Source organism: Phaenicophaeus curvirostris, chromosome 20, assembly GCF_032191515.1.
Source record: "Phaenicophaeus curvirostris isolate KB17595 chromosome 20, BPBGC_Pcur_1.0, whole genome shotgun sequence".
NCBI lineage: Eukaryota > Metazoa > Chordata > Aves > Cuculiformes > Cuculidae > Phaenicophaeus > Phaenicophaeus curvirostris.
The window spans coordinates 10,947,200-10,969,468 of record NC_091411.1 but is presented as its reverse complement, the minus strand read 5'-3'; the positions used below and the strand labels follow the sequence as shown (position 1 = coordinate 10,969,468).

At 45.8% G+C, this 22,269-nt stretch overlaps 1 protein-coding gene across 2 annotated transcripts; it reads left to right on the top strand.

Moving 5' to 3' along the window:
* Positions 1 to 244: 244 nt before the first annotated feature.
* Positions 245 to 18,987, top strand: TRAF1 (TNF receptor associated factor 1). Of its 2 annotated transcripts, XM_069873333.1 has the most exons (11): positions 245 to 267; positions 3,743 to 3,951; positions 4,398 to 4,482; positions 6,891 to 6,989; positions 8,447 to 8,608; positions 11,933 to 12,004; positions 12,772 to 12,840; positions 13,224 to 13,661; positions 14,149 to 14,326; positions 14,918 to 15,066; positions 16,226 to 18,987. In XM_069873333.1, the coding sequence occupies exons 2-11, from the start codon at positions 3,743 to 3,745 to the stop codon at positions 16,439 to 16,441; spliced, it is 1,677 nt and encodes a 558-aa protein (XP_069729434.1). In that variant the 5' UTR covers positions 245 to 267; the 3' UTR covers positions 16,442 to 18,987. The 2 variants fall into 2 exon arrangements, with proteins under 2 accessions (XP_069729434.1, XP_069729435.1); XM_069873334.1 differs by lacking the exon at positions 245 to 267 and having other exon boundaries at positions 3,302 to 3,951; positions 12,775 to 12,840.
* The last annotated feature ends 3,282 nt before the right edge of the window (positions 18,988 to 22,269 follow it).

Sequence of the window (22,269 nt, the reverse complement as noted above, 5' to 3'; positions counted from 1 at the left end):
TTTGAAGTCTAGAAAATTGTTTTGTTTATTCTTGCTTTGTTTGATGTGCTTTTGTCCTTTTGAGACAAAAAGGTAGAAGTCTAATGGTAATTTTTTCTAGGAAATCTTCAATGAACGCAGTACACGTGTAGCTGGGGAGCACATGAAAAAGAAAAATGTTGCATCATACAAGCAAGTGTAAGAGCTGAGTCACAAAGAGCTGTGGGAGCAGAGTTGGTGGATATTCTTTGCTTCTTTATCAAAACATGAACATAGCCGTTTATAACTGTGAGTAGAAAAAATTTCTGGAATTAATTTCAATGTAGCAGCCTTCCAGTAGGAAAAGGAGCTCCAGGGAAGCTGGGGAGGGACTCTTGATCAGGGTATGCAGGGGTAGGACAAAGGGGATGAGTTTTAAGCTGAAAGAGGAGAGATTTAGATGAGATTACCACAGGCAGCTGTTCCAGATATGTAACTATTATCTGTGCACACATAACAGGGGAAGGTGTGAGGCTTCAGGCAGACACTCCCTGATATTCATTCACCACCTCCTTGCCGACTTCCATGCAGTCACAAGGTACAGGGACACGAACGCCTGTAAATGCAGCAGAGGAACAAGCCAAGTGAAGCATCTAGAGAACCACCTCCGCTTTTTATGTTTAATTCTTAGCTCGGGCTCACCCCCAGTGGTATTCCCCACGCTTCTTTCACAAGGAGGAGATAACAGATTTGCATCTGCAACTTTCTCTCTTCTGACTGAATCCCAGTAGATAAGGCTGCAGCACGGGATTTTGTAGTAAACTGGCTGTTAGGGCGAAACAGAACCTTCTCCTGACAGCGGGACTTTCCTTTTTAGAAATCCTTACTGCACTGCAGGCATCTTACAAGGATTTGCATACATTACTTAACATGCCCTGAGCTGTTAATATTATCTGTGCTGGAGGGCAGCTGGAGGACCAGGCACAGCGGGGATTGCGCCAGGTTTCCCAGCAGGGCTCAGAAGGAATTGAAGGCTTCTGCTCCCGGGCTGGTGAATTTCCCAGCAGGGTTCAGAGGGAAATTGAGATCTCCTGCTCCCAGGCCAGCAGATTTCCCAGCAAGATTCAGATGGAAATTCAGGGCTCCCACTCCTGGACTGGTGGGTTTCCCAGCACGGTGTAGATGGAAATTGAGTTTGCCAGCTACTATGCCAGCAGGTTTCTCTGAGCAGAAAGAGGTGTGGAAAGGGCATTTGCCCTGCAACCGTGCTCCAGGTGTTACAGGGCCGGGTCTCAACCACAGGTAGCCTCAATCACAGCACTTTCTGAACAGATCCACCCCTGCAGCTGTCCCATTACTCCCAGGTAACAAGATGAGAGGGAATGGCCTCAAGTCGCACCAGAGAAGGGTTAGACTGGATATTGGGAAATATTTCTTTACTGATAGAGTGGTGAAGCCCTGGCAGAGGCTGCCCAGGGCAGTGATGGAGTCTCCATCCCTGGAGGAGCTCAGAAAGCACGTGGCCGTGGCACTTTGGGATATGGTTTCGCAGGCACGGTGGGGTTGGGCTGATGGTTGAAATTGATGATTTTAGACATCTTTTCCAACCTTAATCATCCAATGATTGTATGAATTCACTCCCTTGGGCCTTCCCTTGGCTCATTCCGACCCCTGTTCCCGTGGGCTGGCAGCTGGGCTGTTTTCCTGGGGGCTGGAATTATCCTCCCTCGGTCCTGGATTTGGCTCGTATCCTGCTATTCCCAGGAGCTAGAATTGTCCTTCACTGGCCTGGGACTGGCCTCATTCCTGAAGGCTGAAATTGCCCTTCACTGGCCTGGGGCTGGGCTTGTTCCTGAAGGCTGGAATTACCCTCCTATATTCCAGGACCAGCCTCATTCCCAGGGGCTGGAATTACCCTCCTGTATCCCAGGACTGAGCTCATCCCCAGGGGCTGGAATTACCCTCCTGTATCCCAGGACTGAGCTCATCCCCAGGGGCTGGAATTACCCTCCTCTATCCCAGGACTGGGCTCATCCCCAGGGGCTGGAATTACCCTCCTCTATCCCGGGTCTGGGCTCGCTCCCAGGGCTGGATTTGCCTCCCCTGCCGGGCTCCCAGGGCCGGGTTCGCCCTCGGCCGCTCCTCCCTGCGGGCTGAGCCGCTGCAGCTCCTGCCCCCGCGGCCCCGGCGGCTGCCATCGCGGCTCCTCGGCCTCCGGCCCCTCCGGCCCCGGCCCGGGGGGCTCAGGTAACGGGGAGGGGAGGGGAGGAGAGCGGCTCCGCCTCCCCGGGGCCCGGCGGCACCCGGAGGGCGGCGGGGGGGCTGCCTCGGAGCATCCCGGCTGCTCGGGGGGGGGATGCTGGCTGCTCCCGAAGGATGCTGGCTGCCCCGGGGGTCCCCTGGTTGCCTCGGGGGGACCCAGCTGCCCCCCCCCCCAAGTCCTCTGGTTGCCTCGGGGGTCCCCTGGTTCTCTGGGGGCCCTGGCTGCCCCCCAAGTCCTCTGGTTGCCCCGGGGGTCCCCTGGGGGTCCCAGCTGCACCAAAGGATCCTGGCTGCCCCAAGGGATCCCAGCTGTCCCTAAAGTCCCCTGGTTGCTTCGGGGGTCCCCTGGTTGCTTTGGGGGTCCCAGCTGCCCCCAAAGTCTCTTGGTTGCCTCAGGGATCCCAGCTGCCCCCCAAAGTCCCCTGGTTCCCTGGGGGTCCCAGCTGCACCAAAGGATGCTGGCTGCCTCGAGGATCCTGGTTGCCCCCAGGGAATCCTGGCTGCTCCCAAAGGATCCTGGTTGCCTTGAGTGTCCCCTGGTTCCTGGGGTTCCTGGCTGCTCCCAAAGGACCCTGGTTGTCCCCAGGGTCCCCTGGTTGCCCTGGGGGTCCCAGCTGTACCAAAGGATATTGGCTGTCCTGACGATTCCAGGTGCCCCCAAAGTCTCCTGGTTGCCCCAGGGGTGCCCTGGGGGTCCCGGCTGCGCCAAAGGATGCTGGCTGCCCCAAGGTTCTCCTGTGAGGGTGGGGAGGCCCAGGTTGTCCAGAGAAGCTGTGGCTGCCCCATCTGTGGGGGCGTTCCAGGCCAGGTTGGATGGGTCTCAGAGCCCCTGATCCAGTGGGAGGTGTCCCTGCCCATGGCAGGGGTGGAACTGGGTGAGCTTTGAGGTCCCTTCCAACTCAAACCATTCCACGAGTCTGTGAAAACCAGAACCAAACACGCTTGACGCTTTGCGTGGCTCAGGGTGTAGCTGGTTAGAGCACAAACGTAAAGCCTTTTGCAGGCTTGAGATTTCCTTTTTCATTTCAACACTAGTTTTATGACCTTGGGGAAGTCACTGTAAACACATCAGCTGCTCAGTTTCTGCATCTCTGAAGTGTGAACATGGATGTTGGCTGCTGGGAATTGAAGGTGGTTGGGGATTTACTGTACAGGAAATAACTGTGATGTGGGGCGATGGCAGCGTAGCTCTAAGATGATGGTAATATTTGCTTCACCTTTCTACAAGCTAAAAAACCCTAGAAAGAAAACCCCAACCCTTCATTTTAATATATTGTTCATTTTCATGTTGTGTTTGAGGGAAATTTTAAATCTATACCGTAATTTCCTGCTGGAACCTAGTCAAACCCCGCTGTGACATTTAGCCACGCATGTCAGCTACAGACTCAATTAAACAGATCACTAGGTTACTGCACAGGCTTAGAGCTGCTCGTGGACTTTGATGCCTGAAACATTCTCTCACATCAAAGTGAGTGTGTCTCTGCTTGCTTGAGCACTAACTTTTTTGCCCTCATCTCTTCAGATGGCTGAGAGAGCAGCCAGAGGCCCACAGGATGTCCTCAGCTCTTCTCCTGATGAAAATGAGTTTCCTTTTGGATATCCCAGTAACATTTGTGAAGATGCGCCTGACCAGAAGTACCTGTGCAGCAACTGCAACAACGTCCTGAAGAAAGCCCTGCAAACGCTCTGTGGGCATAGGTACTGCTCTGCCTGCTTCTCCTGGATCGTGCGGTAGGTCCTTGCTGCAGAAAGCCACACCACCGATGCAGATTCTGTGCCTGCCAACGCTCCCAAGAGCCGTATTGTGCCGCTGTACTCAGGAGACGAGGCTGTGGCTACCTGGCCCTGCTGGCCCACAGCCACTTTACTTTTAGAAGAACTTACCTGCAGGCTACTCTCTATCTCCTTCTGGTTCCCAGTGTGAAAGTCCGCGGGGTAGGGAAGGCTGGGTTGCTGGGCTTGGCAGACATTGTTTTTTTCTGTGTGTAACTGTGAGGTGATGATGCTGATTTAACCTTGAAGAACTAGCACAAAGCTGACTGAACGGTTGCATGGCAAGTTGCAGTTCTTTGGTACGTGGTGTTATGGGATTTTAATAAATATTAGCTGTTTTTTCAATAGCTCGGCTGGGTCACTGCATGTTAATTATTCCATTCTTCTTATTTTTTTTTTGCCAGAAACAATAAAAATGCTATTTGCCAGAAATGCAAAAAGGAAGATCCCAGCACTGTAAGTGAGGAAAGCCTATTGGCAGAAGAAAGGGTAAGTTGTAGCTCACAGTTTGTTAATTTATCATTAGCCGTTCTCTGGGCTACTCTACAGTCATCCCAGGACTACAGTTGAGGAGGGAATAATATAAAATTCCATAGCAACTAATAGTTGCACATTGTAACTTGTGCTTTTGTCATTACGATTCCCCACAGTTTTTGATTTAAAAGGATATAACGGCAGCCTGAGGACTTTCCAGGTCTGTCAGGTTCTGCAGCATACACTTTGAGTCATATCAGGTTGTCATTCATCAGTATCAGTAAAAAGCATCTGTGTCTGTCACGGAAATCAGTTGGAGGAGTGGGGTATCCTTTGAGCCTCTGCCTACTGTCATTCGTGTGTTAGAGCAACCAGAGATCCTGGTTCAGCTGCAGAGGGCCAGCCTTCTCTGGAGAGAAAAAACCCACTGGATTTACTCTAGAAAGCTTTTGGTCAGCTTGATCCATTTAAACTTACTGCTAGATGACCATGTGAGCTGTAGACCAGAGTTGTCCGTTAGCCAGAGCTGTGAGATACACATGGTGAAGGTCAGAGTGCCAAGGAGGAGCTCACCTGGCATGTGGGACGTGGCAGGGGACTGTGCTCATGTCACAGCTGAGCTGGGACAGGCAGGTCTTGGCTTCAGCAGCCGCCCATGATTGACATCAGCAGCCCCTGCACCAGCATCTCCCTTTGAACCAGCTAAAACGAAAGAGGGGAGGTTTGTGACGGCAGTCAATCAAAGCAGGGAGAAATACTTTCTGTTTCCTTCTGTTTGACCCAGAGCACTTTTATATCAGTGCGAGTGGTCTCATTTACCGTGCGAGGGTCTGGCGAGGGTCCCCGAGGAAGCTCTGCGCAGACTCAGGTTCCCATGCAAGAAGGCAGAGGTTCAGGTGAATATTTTGAAGCAGTGACCTGTGCAGATAAAAGATGAGGGTTTCCTGCCTTGCCTTTTACCCAGCTAGCGTTCACAATGATTTAGCACCCACAAGTGTGACACACGAAGCACCAGGAATGCCCACAGCAGTCAGAACCCCATGCACTGCTGGGACTGTGCCTATAGTTGAATGTATTTTAAATGATCTGTTTTATAATGCCAGGAAATTCCTTGAGTTTTTCTCTTCTGACACAGGGGGGAAAGCCACCATGTACCCGATAACTTGCATTTCTTCTGTGTGGATTTGCTCATCAATCAGACTAGAAGGTTTAGAGGATGGGGCCGGCGTGCTTTAACTAATTGTACATGGGTTGCTAGCTTATCGCATAAACTCTTCCGTACATGCAGATGGAGCCATAAATGGTTTTGTACAGCCTACACTATTATTTTTTAATTCGTTGTGGAATTGTTTGCAATCTGTGTGCAAAGTTCTGGACTTTGCTTGTGGATTGAGATTAGGAAATGATTTTCTGTGATACTCTGTGTATAGAAATGCATCTTATTTTTACCATTCACAGAACTGGCCATGCTCCTTTTGTGTGATCTAACGTGACAAATATAGGGCAGTACAAACATCTTGTATCTAGATTAAAAAAAAAACCAATCAGGAATGTTGATTCTCATAATTTAGTTTGCTTATTTTTTTCGCTCATCGTGTAGAATTTCAGTGACTGTTGCAACATGGGCATCGCTTGTAAATATTTTCCTCCCTTTATTTGTAAAGCTTCTTCCCTGCGAGTTCTTGCCTTGCTCTGTGTTGTTACACGGGAGATCTGGTATCGTGTACTTACCAACAGCCATTTACTTTAATAGGGCTTATTCTTGTCTCAGTGTGTTTATTTTGATTGTGCAAGTTGTAATATTAAGTGTGTAGCGTTTCATAGTTTACATAATAATTGCGCAATTTTTCATGGTTAACATAATAAAAACAAATCTACATAGTACAAAAAAACCCCTCACATATGGTTTACATTTCTTTAGTGCGCAGTGCCATGCTAAATAGAAACAGCAGTGGTCTGAGAAATGTACTCTCACTGCAGGAACAGTCTTTAGTCCTCTCTGCAACACGTTTAGGAGGTGTTAATGACCCCAATAATGAGATGCATTCATTAAGAGTGGCACATGGCAGCCTATAGTTAGGGTCCTGTCAGCACGTTCAATGCCTGTGACATATTTCAAGCTGCTGTGAAAAGAAACTTAAAATAATAGCTGTAGCTGGCTAGGCAGGGCTTCAGTAAATTTATATCACGTCAAATAGGTTATTTTTGAACCATGAAAATGATTCCATGAAATGATTCAATAATTACTACATTAAGATTAACGTGTTGGGTTAGAGGGTCTTCTCTCAGTATAGTAAAGTTTGAAAAGTAAGAGATTTATCAAGATCTGAAATTTTGACTCAGTCACCTTATTCTCATGTCAAAAATGCGTGCTGGAGTACTTCCTGACCAGTGTTTTTTTCCTTACTGTGTTTACTTTCCAGGCTTTTGGAGATGCTGCCATTAATAAAGAGATTTCTGAACTCAAAGTACATTGTGTGACCCTTGGATGCAGTTGGTCTGGGATCATGAGAAATTTTGAAGTATGTTTAAAGGCAGTTTATTTTTAATGTATTAACATGCGCTCTTACTTGAACTGGGACAGAAAGGCAAAGAAACTAGTTTCTCAGACAATACAAATTAGTGCAACAGTGTTAGAATAAGTGAAGGTGTAGTGATTTACACCATCAGGGTATCTGAAAATGTGCCATGAACTTTAGAGGGGCTTTGACCAAATCCAGAACATCTGGAGTGGTTGTGTAGTTAATGTTGCACAAATTTACATCAACTGATCTTTCTTTTCCAGTGAATTTTCTTATTACTTAAATGCAAAGATGCTACAATCAGATTTTGACAGACCAGAGTACTTCTGTTTCCAGGACATCATTACAGGCAATGTCCTTTGTATGTTTTTATAAGAGAAATAATTTCCTCCTGTGTAAATGAAAGCTGTTGAGTCATTGTTCTTTTCAGACTGATGTGAAATGCCCCTGGTAAAATATTTAAATGACGAGTCTTGTGAATCTGCAAATTAAGATAATGGAAAAATAGGGATAATTAGAATAGCTGGATTTTGGTCCCCTGGTATAGGAACACAAGGTCTCCCTGCATTTATATCTGCTGTGTACCTTGTATGACTGTATCTGAGAAACACCTGAGGCGCTGTTGCCTTTTCTTTGCTAATTTTGCACAATTTTTCTATTTGAGTGTATTCCTCCTTTGGCAAAAACCTACCCAGTTTGCTTAGCTTTATAGTTTTGAGAACTGGAGCCCCTCTCAGCATGAATAGATGGCAGAGTTGATTTGAGGGTTGGGCGTGTGATTGAAATTGGCATTTCTGAGCCCGTTCTGTAGGGGACAGCCATCTCCCTTTAAAGACAAAATCAGTTGTGACACGGTGCCTCCTGAAACTGCCCTGAAAGGAGTCAGAGTAAATAGTTTTTATTTAAATTCTGTGTTTTGAAGAACCAGAAAGCAGACCTGTTGGATGCAGTTATGAAAGAAGTAATGCTGATTTTTTTCCTTGTTGAGATGAGAGGATGCAAATAGCAAAGAGGAAACATTTTCAAAGTTATTTTGAATAAAATAATAAAAAATAAAAGAATAAAAAAAAGAATAAAAAACCAAAAAGCCACTCTGAAAAAAATGATGCTTAAAGCTAGGGATTCTCTAAGACAAGTAAAAAAGCTGGGAGCAGGATGAAGTTATTTTCAAACAGAAACACTAGAGAGAGACGGTTCAAGGGAGACCTTGTGTTTGAATCTGTCAAAAGTTGTTTGTGGTTTGTTGGGCTTTTTTTTAAGTTCAGAATTAACAAAAAAAAAGTCCCAGTGAAGCTGATTAATTTTTCACCAGTAATCTTGGTAACATTGTGGATTGGAACTTCTCCCAAGCTTAGCAGAACTGCAAAGCGAAGCTCTAGGCTGGCAGAACGCAGATTGCTTAGAGCGAAGTGAGTATTTGCAGTTTACAGTTTGATTCATGACTTTTCTTCTTCCAGGAACATCAAAGCTTATGTGAATATGCTTTAATCCCTTGTCACACTGGCTGTGGACACATGGTGATGAGAAAGAAACTCGCGGATCATTTGGAAAATGGATGTGTTAATAACGTGACAACGTGTCAGAAGTGTCAGCGGAGTTTATCTAGTAGCGAGTACCAAGTAAGAGCGTTTCTCTGTTTCAAATCAGGGCTTTGTGTTAATGACTTAAATAATCTCTGAGCACATTTCTCATCCTGATTTCATGAATGCTCCAAGTGCAGTTGGAGAACATTTGATCTTCTCGAGTTTGCCAATCTTTCCGTGCATGTGTTGGAGGGGAAAATGAGCTGTACTGGATAATCTGCTTGTGATGTTACACCAGGGAAGGAAGTCTGTGCTCATCCAGAGCCTGGGCAGCCTTATTTTAGCTCCTGTTTCAAAGCGTGTGTCCTCATATGATGTAGGTAAGAGGCAGAAGAACACAGATAGTGGCAGGGAAGAGGCCTCAAAAGTGACTGGAGTTTGTTTAAAGCTGCCTGCAAATTTGAAAGACAAGATTTTGTCAGATAGTATTTCTGTTAGATACATCAAGAATAACTCTCCAAATTAACAGCAGTATCCATATAGACCAGGAAGAGCATACTCTGAACCTGCCATGAAGTTCTCAGTGACTATTTAAATGCATTTACTTTGCATTTGTTATGTTTAAGTTGTGTTTCCCACTGTGGTGACAGGGACTTGCAAAATGTATAACCTTTATACATAACCTTACACAGGGTAACACCAGCCTGTCCCCAGCATCTGCTCAAAATCCTCTTTAAAACAACCTTTTTTTCCCCACAAGATTGTACTTGATCATCAAACTTTTAAGTTTATATTACTAAATATATCGCATTCCTTCTTAAAAGTAATGACTTCCTCAGTTGATTCTCAAAATTATGATAGCAGAGTAACTGAGATGCAGCTTTTAAGTGCCTTTGTACGTGCATTTTCACTTAAATAAAATGTGCTCTTTATTTTTACCCATTTTTGAAGGTAGAGCATGGTACAGGTTCTGGGGGTGGTCCGAGGGCACGGAGTGAGCTCATAGAAACTGTTCTGTATTGCTGAAGGAGGAAATGGTGTGGTGGGGCAGATGAAAAGTGATAGACAGGTGCCTGTTCTTATATAAAGAGATGCAGCTTCAGCGTCACACTTCTCAGCCTCACAATCAAAGTACATCATTTGTTGGTTAGGACATTTTATGATTAAAAACTCCTGGAGCAAAGCAATAGCAGCATGAATGAGAGATGCCGCACGCCTGCTAACACTGCGATGTGTGTTTGGATTTGAAAGCTCTGAAAATACTCTTCTCCCAGCCCTACCCTGCAGGCTCTGTTAAAACAGAAAATGCTGGGCTGCACCATAGCTAATGTTGCTCCCTCCAGATGATTTAAAGAGAATCATTGCCAGCCTTGGAGTTTTGTCCTGGAATGGAAGCACAGTGATGTAAGACCTACATGGCAGGAGGGTTATGAATGTCTCAAAAACGTAGCCTGAAGAAAGTAGGGATGGAGAGCTTTGCATGTTGTAACCATCACAGATTTATGCCTTTCTGACTACTGAGCTGTGAGATTTACTCCACACTGGGGTAATAGCCCTTCTGGGGTAAGAATAAGTCATTCTTGCTAAAACGTGCTTCTTGGGACGCTTTTGCGTGTGCTCTTCATATCTTACTAACTCTCACAGAGAGAGAAGAATATCTGGACCCCAGGCACTTTTTACCAGAGCTAAATCCAGTGTGTGTTTCGGAGAGACTGTAAATACCAGAAGGTGGCAACACTTAATCCATTTCAACCTTCTGAGGGTGCAGTAGGCAGGCTGGAGGAGGAAACCTGAGCTGTGTGAGCGCTCCCTGAGCACCTTTCTCTTTTCAGAGGTCTGTGATACTGCAGATCCACCTCAGCGGGTTTCATTCCTGCAATGAAGAGCAGTTTTGCTCCCGCTCATTCCGGTTAGCTATCAACTAATTAATTTTTTGGTTAGGAAACCTTGGCAACCAAGGAGAGGATTGGCCTTGAGATGTTGATTTTTCTCTGCCTGCCTTAGTATTTGTGAAATTGGAATTTAGCTGGTTACATGATCTGCTTTATAAAACTCAGTTATGTGAGTTATGTGACATGTGAATTTTGTTTATTTGTGTGTATTCCCCGTATCCAGAATCCTCTGGGAGCAAATAATAACTTTTGGGCACTGCTCTCTACATCTCAGCCAATCAGTTATTGGTCTTGAGGTTTTTGTATTTCCATATTTTAAAGAAACTTCTCTCCAGCCCCTCAAGAAGTCAGCTATCTGAAGGAGTCAAATAGCAAGAAGGAAGAAAATAGGCATGCTTTGTGCAATAGCTTAGATCTAGAGTATTAAAAAATGAGTAAGAGGGTGAGAAAAAACAATGTCTGTATTTCTGAGCATCGAAAGAGAAATCTCAGGAGTCTGCAGGGAAGACAAGGTTGCTGGAATGGTTTTATCAAAAAGTTTCTAGGCTGCTATAGGAAATGTCCTGGCATGTGAAGGTGTTTATATGAACAGTATGAATTGAAAGCTGACAGTTGCTGTGCTAAATACACATATTACAGTCACACAAACCAATGGCAGGAGGATTACTTTACCCTTCTTGGAGCCAGAAATGGCAGGAAGTCTCCTGTTAGCGGTAATGCATTTTGCATTAGCACATCGTGATGGAAAATTTGGCTTCCAGCCTTCAAAATGTTAATAAGCAGGATGCAAGAAGGGTCTGCAAATTGAGTGAAGTCAATTCAAGATGAGTTTACATTTGGGTTTCCTGCATATCTGCTTTCTGTTCCACCTGCATGTCATTGCTTATGTATGTGTGTGTCCATTGTGTGTGCCTGCACATAACTATGGTTTGAGCTGGGCAAGACTTGTGCATCGCCAATCTTCTTTCCAATTTCCCAAAGCATCTGTGATTGGTTTCCGAAAGCTCTAGGTTCCGTGAGCGGAAGATCCCACTTAGTACTTTCACTTAACGGGTATTGCATCTGGAGATCCGTCACTGAGAAGAGTAATCAGCTTAGAGGCTTAGCCTGAGAAACCACTGAGTCTGCAGTTTGTTGTACAGAGGACTGCGCCCGCTTTTAGCAGATGTGCTTTAGTCCCAAATTTCAGAACGTTCTTTCCTCTAAACAGAAGCCAGAGTGCAGCCCATTGTGCGGGAGGCTCGGGGCAGGCAGGATTTAGCACCATGTGTTGTGGAGCTCGTGGTGCTCCTGGGGAAGTTACCCTACCTTCCTTTGCTCTTCCCTAAATCTACACCTTCCGGGAAGAAAGCAAGAAACTTATTGTAAACATTTTCTTCTTGTTGTAGAAAAGCCTCCCAAATCTCCAGGTTTCCGTTAGGTGTGAATGGCATTTCCAAACACAAACCTTGTTTCAAAGGCTCCTAAATAGAGATGCTCAATGATTTTAATAACGTACCGAGTTCTTTTCTTCTTGTTTTAATGACAGGAACATTCATGTGAAGGCAGTTTATGTAAGGAACAAACACATGTGCAAACAGAAACATCATTTGTGGAGAAGGTGAGTAAAAGATGACTGAATGAAATGCACTTTATTTCAGCTAATAGAAGTATCACTTGTTCATTTAGATTAAATGAACATCTGAGAACATTTTCAGATATGGCAGCGTATCTGGGCGCCGTTTACATCTCAACATAGCTCTGCTGCTACCTTCTCTTCCCTGCTCCCACAATTAAATTTATTAAATTATCTTCACAATTAATATTACAAAAATAGGGAATTTTTTTTTCGATTCAAATGCTGAGGAAGCGAAAGAATATGTTGTATAACAGTAGGGTTGAAGAGACAAGCTTTTGGCTGTGAAGGGGACTTGACTGGAACATCGGTCAGGGCTTTTGGTCTGATAGATCCATCCTTTCCCTGGATGTACTGTATGACACAGCTTTTCTGTGTATTCTCTAAGAGCAGGAAGGGGATTGATGTGGCTGTGTTATCTCCTGTGGTGGCCACTTCACTTTTTGGCATCTTATTTATGAGAAGTTGTTCTCAGGGGATCACTGTGGTTTGTTAAACTATGTTATATCATTATAGAGTCTGTTAGATGGATGCTTAGCTGCCAGGCTGCATTCAAGGTGCTTGCAATCAACCACACTTTTGATCCATTTACCTATGAATTTTCAAAGCTGGTTGGACACTGTAAGCTGTAATGCCTTGACTTGAATTAACCTGATTTATAGCTTCTGGGATTGTGGCCTAGTTGTTTGCAAATTACTAAAATAATCCTTTTTGATTGGTATTTGATTATTTTCTTTGCCTTTTGTTTCCAGCAGAACCGATCTGCACCCTCAGCCATCAAGGACGTGTGTCGTTTTTCTGAGGTCGGCTGTTCATTTTGGGTGAGTGACAGGGCAGCCGTTAGGAAGGTCTCAACCGGTGTACAGCTCAGCACTGTCCCTTTGGTCTGGCCAGCCTTTGTCTTCAAGGCAGCAAGCCTCGATTCAAATATGTCTTTAAGAAAAGTGAGAAGTGCTATCCACTTCCAGTAGGATGTTGGAACTGCCGTGGTTACCCAGCGGGTGTAAGGCACAGTTCGGCCTGTGATGCTTTGTATCCCACACTGTGCATTCACTTCAGATAAAGATGGGTGTTTATTACAATTCTGCTGATTTATCAGATACGCTGTTCTAATCTGCTTTGGAAGTTTAAGGGAATATCACTTGGTTTGGCCCCAGGGCAGTTAAGGTGCAGAGAGTGTACTGACAGTGTCTTCTTCTTCCAGGGAAGCAAAGAGAAGATAAAGGAGCATGAAAGATCTTCAGTTGGGACCCACATGCTGCTTCTGCTGCAGCACATAAGGCAGCTGAAGGCGAGCCTGTGCGCTGCTGCCAAAGCTGCAGATGGTTTCATCCCACTGGCAGAGCTGAATGTGAACAGTGCAGGAAAAAGCATCTCTGATCTACAGATCCCAGCAGGGCTGGAAAGCAATGGGGATCTAGAAGCAGACTGTTTCCCTGGATCTTCTTTTTCTGAAGATGAACCTCTTCTGCAACAACTTGTGAGGGAGAAAGTGATTTCTGAGCTAGAAAATAAGCTGCATGTGTTTGAGAATATCGTGGCAGTGCTCAATAAAGAAGTGGAGACCTCTAATTTGGAAATCATAGCCTTTCGGAGACAGAGTGAACTCGATCAAAATATAATACGAGGCCTTGAACTGAAGGTAAATAGTTATGATAAGCCTTTTCTGAGTGCTTGTTCTACAGATAATAAATATTTACATATATCAGAGAGATGGGGTGTATAGATCAGGGCAGGGATGGGCACAGGCGTTTGATCTGTTAAGTTCTGGACACATCTACAGGATCCTTTTGTTGTTTTGGATAGATTTTCAGATCTCTAGTATTTGTTATCTAAATCTGGGTTTAGTTATCTAGATATTCCTTAGAGTTCTGCATGTTCAGAATTTGCCATGACCAGACTGTGAGCATGTGGCACAGTTGTTTAATTGATGGATCCTCTTAAAGTAGCGTTGTTCCTAGAAGACAAAACAACCGGCTGTTTTCCTTATGTGTCGATTTGTAGCTGTCACATAGAAAGGAATCGAAGGAGACTCTCCAGAACATGAGGTCTCCTGAACAATTCTGCTGCTTCCACAGCACAAGAGGCTGGAGAGGAGGGATTGATGAGAACTGGTTTGTTTTTTCTAGATTGCAGAGTTGCACCGGTGCCTGGCGCAGAAGGATGCCAGCCTGAGCAGTCTTCATAAGAGCCTTCTGTTCTCTGAGCAAGCTTCCTATGATGGGGTCTTTCTGTGGAAAATAACGGATGTTGGCAGGAAGCTACAAGACTCTGTAACTGGAAGAACAGTCAGTTTGTATTCACCAGGTAAAGCACAGGATGTATACGTGTGCTACCAAACCTCAGTCCTTTAGAAACCCCCCTTATTTCTCTAGAACAGCGCTCCTTTCTGCTCCAGTGGGCAGGAGGTCCTTTAAAATAGCTCCTCAAACTGAGATGTTGTTTATGCGAAGACGTCATGCTCTCCTGCGTGTAATTCAGGGCAGCTGTGATGTGCTTTTCCACAGAGTTGTGTTCTGTTCTGGGCTTTCATTTTGCGATTTGCTCTCCGCCACATCTACTTGCAGTGACATCTGCTGGATCCATCTCCTCTAACCCACACCTCAGTGCCTGTGGTACCAAGAGGCTTTCAGCAGCAGTTACCTCCTGCGGGAGAAGTAATTAGGTTAGGTAAAATACGCTTGTGTGGCTAATAGAGGTAATTTTCTTCAGGGTGTGAGGCACTAAAGGGTTCCAGGCACTGGACTTTCATTGCTTATAATCTCCGGGGTGACCTGATCTGTCTGTTCTCATCTCTGAGATGGCAAAACACATCATGCACTGTCTTTTCTCATAAGTCAGAATACTCATTATGTCTTTTTTTTAAAAGCTTTACTAATGAAGAGTTCTGGTTTTCAGCTTTCTACACAGCAAAGTATGGCTACAAGGTCTGTCTGAGGGTTTATCTCAATGGAGATGGGACGGGAAAAGGAACGCACGTCTCCCTGTTCTTTGTTGTTATGAAAGGAGACTACGATGCTCTGCTCCCATGGCCTTTCAGACACAAGGTAAGACAGACAACCTTTTCATATCCGATCCCTGCACAAACCCACTGCTTCCCCTAGTGAACACGAGGGGACTTTTTCTCCTAAGTTTAGTGGAAGTTGGAGCAATTTTCCATTTTCGTCTCTGACGGCTACTAGCCATGCTCCAATCTTGGATAATAACTTGACTGTTAATGGAGTGAGTTACTGAGATTCCATACTGTGCTTTGTAAGATTTTCAAACACCAGCATCCTGGTGTTTGATGTGTCCCAACCTGTGTCCACCTGGGGTAAAGCCAGAGACACATTTTTTCCTGGCTTTTGCTAGACATCAATAATATCAGTTTATGAGGAGAATTACGATTTGCTGGCTGAAGCACAGGTGTCAGAAATGTGAGGTTAGAGTTCTGCTTACAGATGTGCCAGGGATGTCTTACGTGATCCCGATCTTGTTTTTCCTCTTGTTACAAGTGCAATCAGAACATGGTTGGATTCAATGACCTTAGAGTTCTTTTCTAAACTCGGTGTTTTTATGATTCTATGATTCTGATGATGGCAACAATGGTTAGAAAAGCAGTGAAAGTGCGCACAAGGTCTCTGTTCTAGCACTTGCCTTCGTGTGGTAATAAATAGCTTTACTACCATTTAGCAGCCAAAAAAAATAGAAATAAAAGCTCCCAATCCTCACTGTATTAAAAACCTATTACATACACTTGCTGTTTCAAGCTAAAAACCAGTGAGTTAATAGAAGTGGTAATGAGATGGGGAGATTCTATACTGATATTTAGATTGAGTTTTCACGTATTTGCATACAGGCAACTGAGCTGTACCTTTTGATTCCAAACCACAACAACTAAGTGAATGAAATGACTGTAACCAAACTCATGGTTTGTTTAAGCTCTTGGGAGACAAAGGTAAAAAGCCTTTGGACTGTACAGTTCTCTGCCAAGAAATAACCCATAATTTTATTTTGTGGGTGGCAAAGTTTTAAATACTTCATCTGGGAACCGTTACAATCTCCCTTGTTCACGTTAACTGACCTTGCAGGTTGTGAAACGTTAGTTATATTCTGTATTTAATTATTGATAGAGCATCTAGCTGCTTTTGTAGCATGTTCGCCCTTCCGTCTCTGGTAGTTTCTGCTTTGTTTTTCAGTTCAATAACTCCGCACTCTGTTTTTCAGGTTACATTTATGTTGCTTGACCAAAATAACAGGGAACACGTTATTGATGCATTTCGCCCGGATTTGACTTCTGCTTCATTTCAGAGGCCAGTGAATGATATGAATGTTGCCAGTGGCTGCCCCATGTTCCTCCCTTTGTCCAAACTGCAGTCTCCCAAATATGCCTATGTGAAAGAAGACACGCTTTTCCTTAAATGTATTATAGAAACAAATTAGTTCATCTTGAAATAGAGGTGTCTGGTAAATCACTCACTGAATTTCATTAGTTTACAAGAAAAAAGACCCATCACTGTGAGACCTTGTATTGGTTTTCATGCGCAAAGAAATCCCAGAGAGCCTGAGCCTCACTGAATCCATTCAGATCAGCTAAGATCCACCTGCTGGAGTTTGCTGCTGCTGAGCATGCTGAGTGCTTTGCCCCGTGCCCCACAAACTGTGCTGTTGTGCATGAGATCTGTGATTATTTCATCAACACAGCCCGTGCTCCTGGTTTCGATGGTTACAGTCACCCCCCTGCAGACGCTTTTGTGGAGGAGGCGCGGTTTTCCCTCACACTTGGCCTAGGTCATAGAATCATAGAACGTCCTGAGTTGGAAGGGACCCACGAGGATCACTGAGTCCAACTCCTGTCCCTGCACAGGACAACCCCAGCATTCATACCGTGTGGCTGAGGGTGTTGTCCAAACCCTTCTGGAATATTGTCAGGCTTGGTGCCGTGACTGCTTCCCTGGGGAGCTGTTCCAGTGCTCCACAGCCTCTGGGGGAAGAACATCATCTTAATGTCCAACCTCACCCTCCCCTGGCACATCTTCCTGCCATTCCTCCGGGTGGCATCATTGATCTCCAGAGAGAAGAGATCAGCGCCTCCTCCTTCTCCCCTTGTGAAGAAGCTGCAGACCATGATGAGATCTTCCCTCAGTCTCCTCCAGGCTGAACAGAACAAGTGACTTTAAGCTGCTCCTCATGTGGCTTCCCCCTTCACCAACTTTGTGGCCTCCTCTGGGCGTTCTGCAGTAGCTTTAGATCCTTTTTTATCCCAAAACTGCACCCAGTGCCATTCTGCTCAGGGGTGGCGGGGAGGGCAGCCTGAGCGCTCTTCCAGCACCCTGGGGCTTAAGGTTTTTGGGGTACAAGGGCTGCAGCTGTGAGCTTTCCCCATGCTCCAGCAGCACCGCGGTGTGTGCAGCTCCCCTTCCTGCGAGGCACGGAGTGAGCCCCTGTCCGACTGCACCGAAGGGTTTTGGCTGTTCCCCCACCAGGGCCAAGGGCAGATTCCTTCCCTGAGGCACCGATTGGGTGTCGCTGTGCTCACTGATGACCTTGAAAGCCAGGAGTTGTGGCCAGCATTTATAGCTTGATTTCCTTATACCAGATGATTTATTTCTTGCTATTTATTTTAGACCTCTATTTACGTGCTCTGTGAAGAGATGTTCTGTTGCATCAGCAACCGGTGACCAGATTACACTGTGCTCTGGGGAAATTACCTCTTGCAGTTCCAGAGGAGTCCTTTGACTTTCCCATTTCAGATACGGAGCTATAAGGGTTGTTAAAGCCCCAGGAAATCTAGAGCTGACGCTCCAAGCAGTGGTGAGGGCCCCTCGGTAGCTTTGTTATAGTGTTCCATCACTTCCTGAGCCTTCAAGGCAAGTGACTTGTTAGAAAGTATTGATTTTGGTTTTATTGCTTAACTCTTTTTTTTATGTGCTATGATATTTAAGTCTTTTCACACGCTAAAATAGGAGGAATTTCTAGAAAGCGTTTTGTCTTTTTTTTTTGAATATCAGGAAGGGATCAATAATTTTTTATAAACAAGTTAAACTTGGAAATGTCTGGTTGTTTGTAAAGTTCTTATCCTTATCCCTAAACCCACCAGGGCTTGCGCTCACCATTCCCTGCTTAACATCTGTGTGGGGTTGAGCTGGGTTTGGTGCAGCAGCTTCCAAACTTCCACTGACTTCCTTGAGCAGGACTCAGAGTGGTTCCGTGGGATGCAAACCCCAGCCTGACCCTGCAAAGGCAGGTGGTGTACGTGTAAGGGAAGGGCCTTCCTTCATTTTCCCTCTGCAATAATTCCTGTGCGTCTCAATCAAAAACACGAACCCAACAGACAATATTGTGCCCTCTGCATGAGAAAGGAGAAACTCTTTGCCCACCTTATATTTTGCAAACCATATGAGCGGCAGCTGTACAGCGGAGCTGGTGAAACGTCACACCCTGGGACCAACCCCCAGCCCCGCTGGCATAGGAAGAGGGGTTTCCAATCTCTCATTTCCATCTTGACAGCATCCTTTAAAATAATTAGTTGTGGCGAAGTATCAAATTTCAAAACAACCTACCCCATAAACAAATCTCTGTCAGATCTTGTTTGGGAAGGAACTGGCTATTCTTTGCCATTGCCTATGCAGTCTCTCTATCTCTCTCTGTTTTTTCTCTCTTCCATTTTCAAAATGTTCTTTCAGGGACAAAAAGTTATTTTTCCAGGAATGTGCCAGACCCTGTAACCACACTGGAGTAATAAGTCTAAAAATATGATGCTTCTCATGGCTGTGCAATTTGGACAACTGCTGTTATTTATTACAATCATTCCTATTTTCTTACCATTTTATTTATTTCATAAGTAAATCTCACTAACTTAAAAAGGTTTTTTGTGTTGTTTTCACTGTAAAATAGGGAATTGAGCTACTTGGAGCAGATGACTTATAGCTGTGATTTCTTAAAAAAAATAGGATTTTCCTTGTGTGTGAGAGACATAAAGAGAGGGTGGAGGAAAATGAGTAAAACGGTGTGTGGGTAAGAGCTGGGGAAAGGGAGAAAGTGTGTGGGAGAGAAGAGGTGAATGTGTGTGTGAGAGAGAGAAGATTTCTGTGTATGTGTCTGCAGCAAGGGAAGCAAAAATGTCTGTGTGTGCCTCTGTGTGCGTGCAGGTTGAGAGATACATCCAGAATCACAGAATCATTTAGGTTGGAAAAGACCTTTAAGATCATTGAGTCCAACACGGCCAACTCCACCGCTACACCTCATCCCTAAGCACCTACACGGCTTTGAAACGCCTCGAGGGGTGGGGACTGCACCCTCTGCCAGGTCTGAGAACCTTTTTGGTGAATTAATACTTCCTAACATCCAATCTAACCCTTCCTTGGTGCAACCTGAGGCGATTTCTTCTCAGTCTATCAACTTCTTACTTGGGAGAAGAGATGAGAGCGATGAGGTCTCCCCTCAGCCTCCTCTTCACCAGACTAAGAGAGTGAATGACCCAACATCTCTGTTTTTTTCTTTAGTGTGATTCTACTGGGAACAATTACACTGATTTTCCTCCTCTCCCTCCCTCCTTCCTTCCCTCCCTCCTTTCTTTTTGGAGGATGCCGTGCTCAGGCTCTGCAGCCCTGTACCTGACATATCTGTGTCAAAATTATGCAAGGGTTCCATGAATATGAAACTCACACAGCTGTGAGAACACTTAGAAGCTCTTCAGGTCTTATACAATTGCATAGAAGCACAGAAAAAAAAGCTAAGTTACAAAAAAATAATATGTATTTGGCTTAACCTCCTGCTAAATAATAAAAAGATGTGAAACCTAATGCCTAAGTGCTCTTGCTTTTAAAGGCACAGCTGGCATAAGCCAGCTGAATGTCAGATTTAAGGATTCTGATTCTAATAACAGCCACACCTTGGTTCCAAGATGCCCTGCGCTGCAGCTCTTCTCTCTAAAAGAGCCCAAACAAGGGGTAACTCCCCCTGTGCCGCGGCGCAAGAGGCACCGCCGGAGCATTACTGTGTCCATGTGGAATGCGTTGAGCTGCTGCGCTTTCCAAACACGGGGCTCCGCGCCGGGCTCTGCTGTTCCTGGAACAGGCTCCTGACTCTCATCTCCAAGACCTTCAGCCGCAAACACGTCTCGATAAGGAAACAGATGACACCTCCCGGGAAAGAAGCTGAAATCTGAGCAGTAGCAAGACTTCACTAATCCAGCAAATCATTTCTGTCGTGGAAATGAGCAGCCAGAGGGATTTTTTTTTCAGTCTGGATCAAATCAAACGATGCAGAAAAAGTCAAAAAAAGTTCTAGTGAGCTAAATCAGGACTGGATGTTCCGTCTTTAATAGCTAGGTTGGCAAGGAGTATTAGTGCTTCTGTGGCTACCAGGGTCTCAAACAATGGAGGACAAGGTCTGTAGGGAAAGATATTTTTTGAATTGACTAATACAGCAGAAAAAAAACAACAGACAAGGTTTTAGGCTTATAAGCCCTTCTTCAGGACAGAAAAAGAACCCACAACCTTGCACACAGCTGCTTTGAACTTAGCTTGGTTGTGTTGGTCCATCAGGTGGTGTCAGAGAAGAGGTGGTCGAGACCTGTGGAGCAGCGGGAAGCGCTGGCCAGGAGAGGTGGCCAAGCTGCTTTGGTTGTAGCTGCTTTACTCTGCACGCATGTGTCGCGTTTTACCAGCTGAATCTCCAGCTGGAAACAGCACTTGTGAATTGTTTTGAACATATGAGAGCTGTGCCCTGTGTCGCTCGGGGCGGCTGCAGCCAGCGCGAGTGGTTTCTGCAGATCCTATCTCCACATCAGGCCTGGGGTTTAGAGGCAGCTTCATGTTTGGGTTCCCATTCAATATTCCTCGGCTTCGGTTTCCAAGACTACAAGCCAACGTACAACCCCTCCTCCCACTCCTGTTTTCAAAGAAAGGAAAACACTGTGAAAAGAAGGTCCCCGATTGCTGGGCGCTGTTCAATGCAGAAAGAGAAGCAGCGCTGGGAGCTGCTCGCCCCGCGTGTGCCACGGGCTTTGCTCCGGCCGGGGCTCCCCCAGGGCTGAATCCTGTGATTCTCCAGCTGCGAGCAGGAAAGAGCCTTCCCCACCTCTGCAAGTGCAGGGGTGGATGGGCGACAAGAAGTTTTCAAGGACAAAATGAGGGTGTTGGAGTAGTTGTCTACCTGGGGCTTCATTCAAATCAAACGCCTGTATTTTACAAAGTTTGTAGTGACAGGACAAGGGACAATGGGTATAAACTGGAGAGGAGCAGGTTTAGACTAGACATGAAGAGGAATTTCTTCATGATGAGGGTAGGGAGGCCCTGGCCCAGGTTGCCCAGAGAAGATGTGGCTGCCCCATCCCTGGAGGGGTTCAAGGCCAGGTTGGATGGGGCTTGGAGCCCCTGATCCAGTGGGAGGTGTCCCTGCCCATGGCAGGGGGTGGGACTGGGTGATTTTTAAGGTCCCTTTGAACCCAAACTATTCTATGATTCTAAGATTTTTAATTTGTATTCAGAACTTTTGTTCCAGGCAATGTTACTCCTTCCTTTCCATTGGCAGATGCTGGGTTTGGGTGTCTGCTCCGTGCTGGAAGTGTTTCAGTAAGGCTATCCCTGTTTACACCCAGGGTGAACTTGATCCAGTGTTTGATTTACGTGTCACATAATCCCCCTTCCCATGGCAAATGGCTAAAATGCTGCAAACACAACTCCTGGTGGCTGGGAGGAGGGTGTAAGCCCGACTTTGCTTGCTGCTTTACCAGCACCACGGGGGGAATGGGAGCAAACAACTCACTTCTGGTCAAGCCCAGCACCACCAGCTGCACTGAAGTGAGCAGCAGCGTTTGTCCAGCGGGAGAGTTACGGTGCAAGAGTTATTTTAATCCCACGGTGACTCACAGCTACAACGTCGTGACTCACCGCGGAGCTTGGTCGCTTGATTTGAAGATGCGTCAGGTACCCTGTGAAAGATGGTGTTTTTATGCCAGGGAACGAGAGGCCGTTTCTTTTTCAGCTGCCTAAAACTCTGCAAACGTGGGCCCAGTGGCTGGGTGCAAGCACAGCCTGGCACGGTTTGGCACAGCCTGACACAGCGTGCTGGGCCCTCTCCTGCCACTCAGCATGTTGCACGGGGCTTTGCCTTACACACCACGACGTGCGAAGCCAAGAGGAGAGCTCCTGGCTGCTCTCAGCCCTTAGGGAACCGCGTCCCCCATCAGGTTCTGGGGGTGGCATCACCGACGCAGCCCCGGGGGCCGGTGGCACTGCAGGCAGCAATCCGTTGCCAGAGCTTTA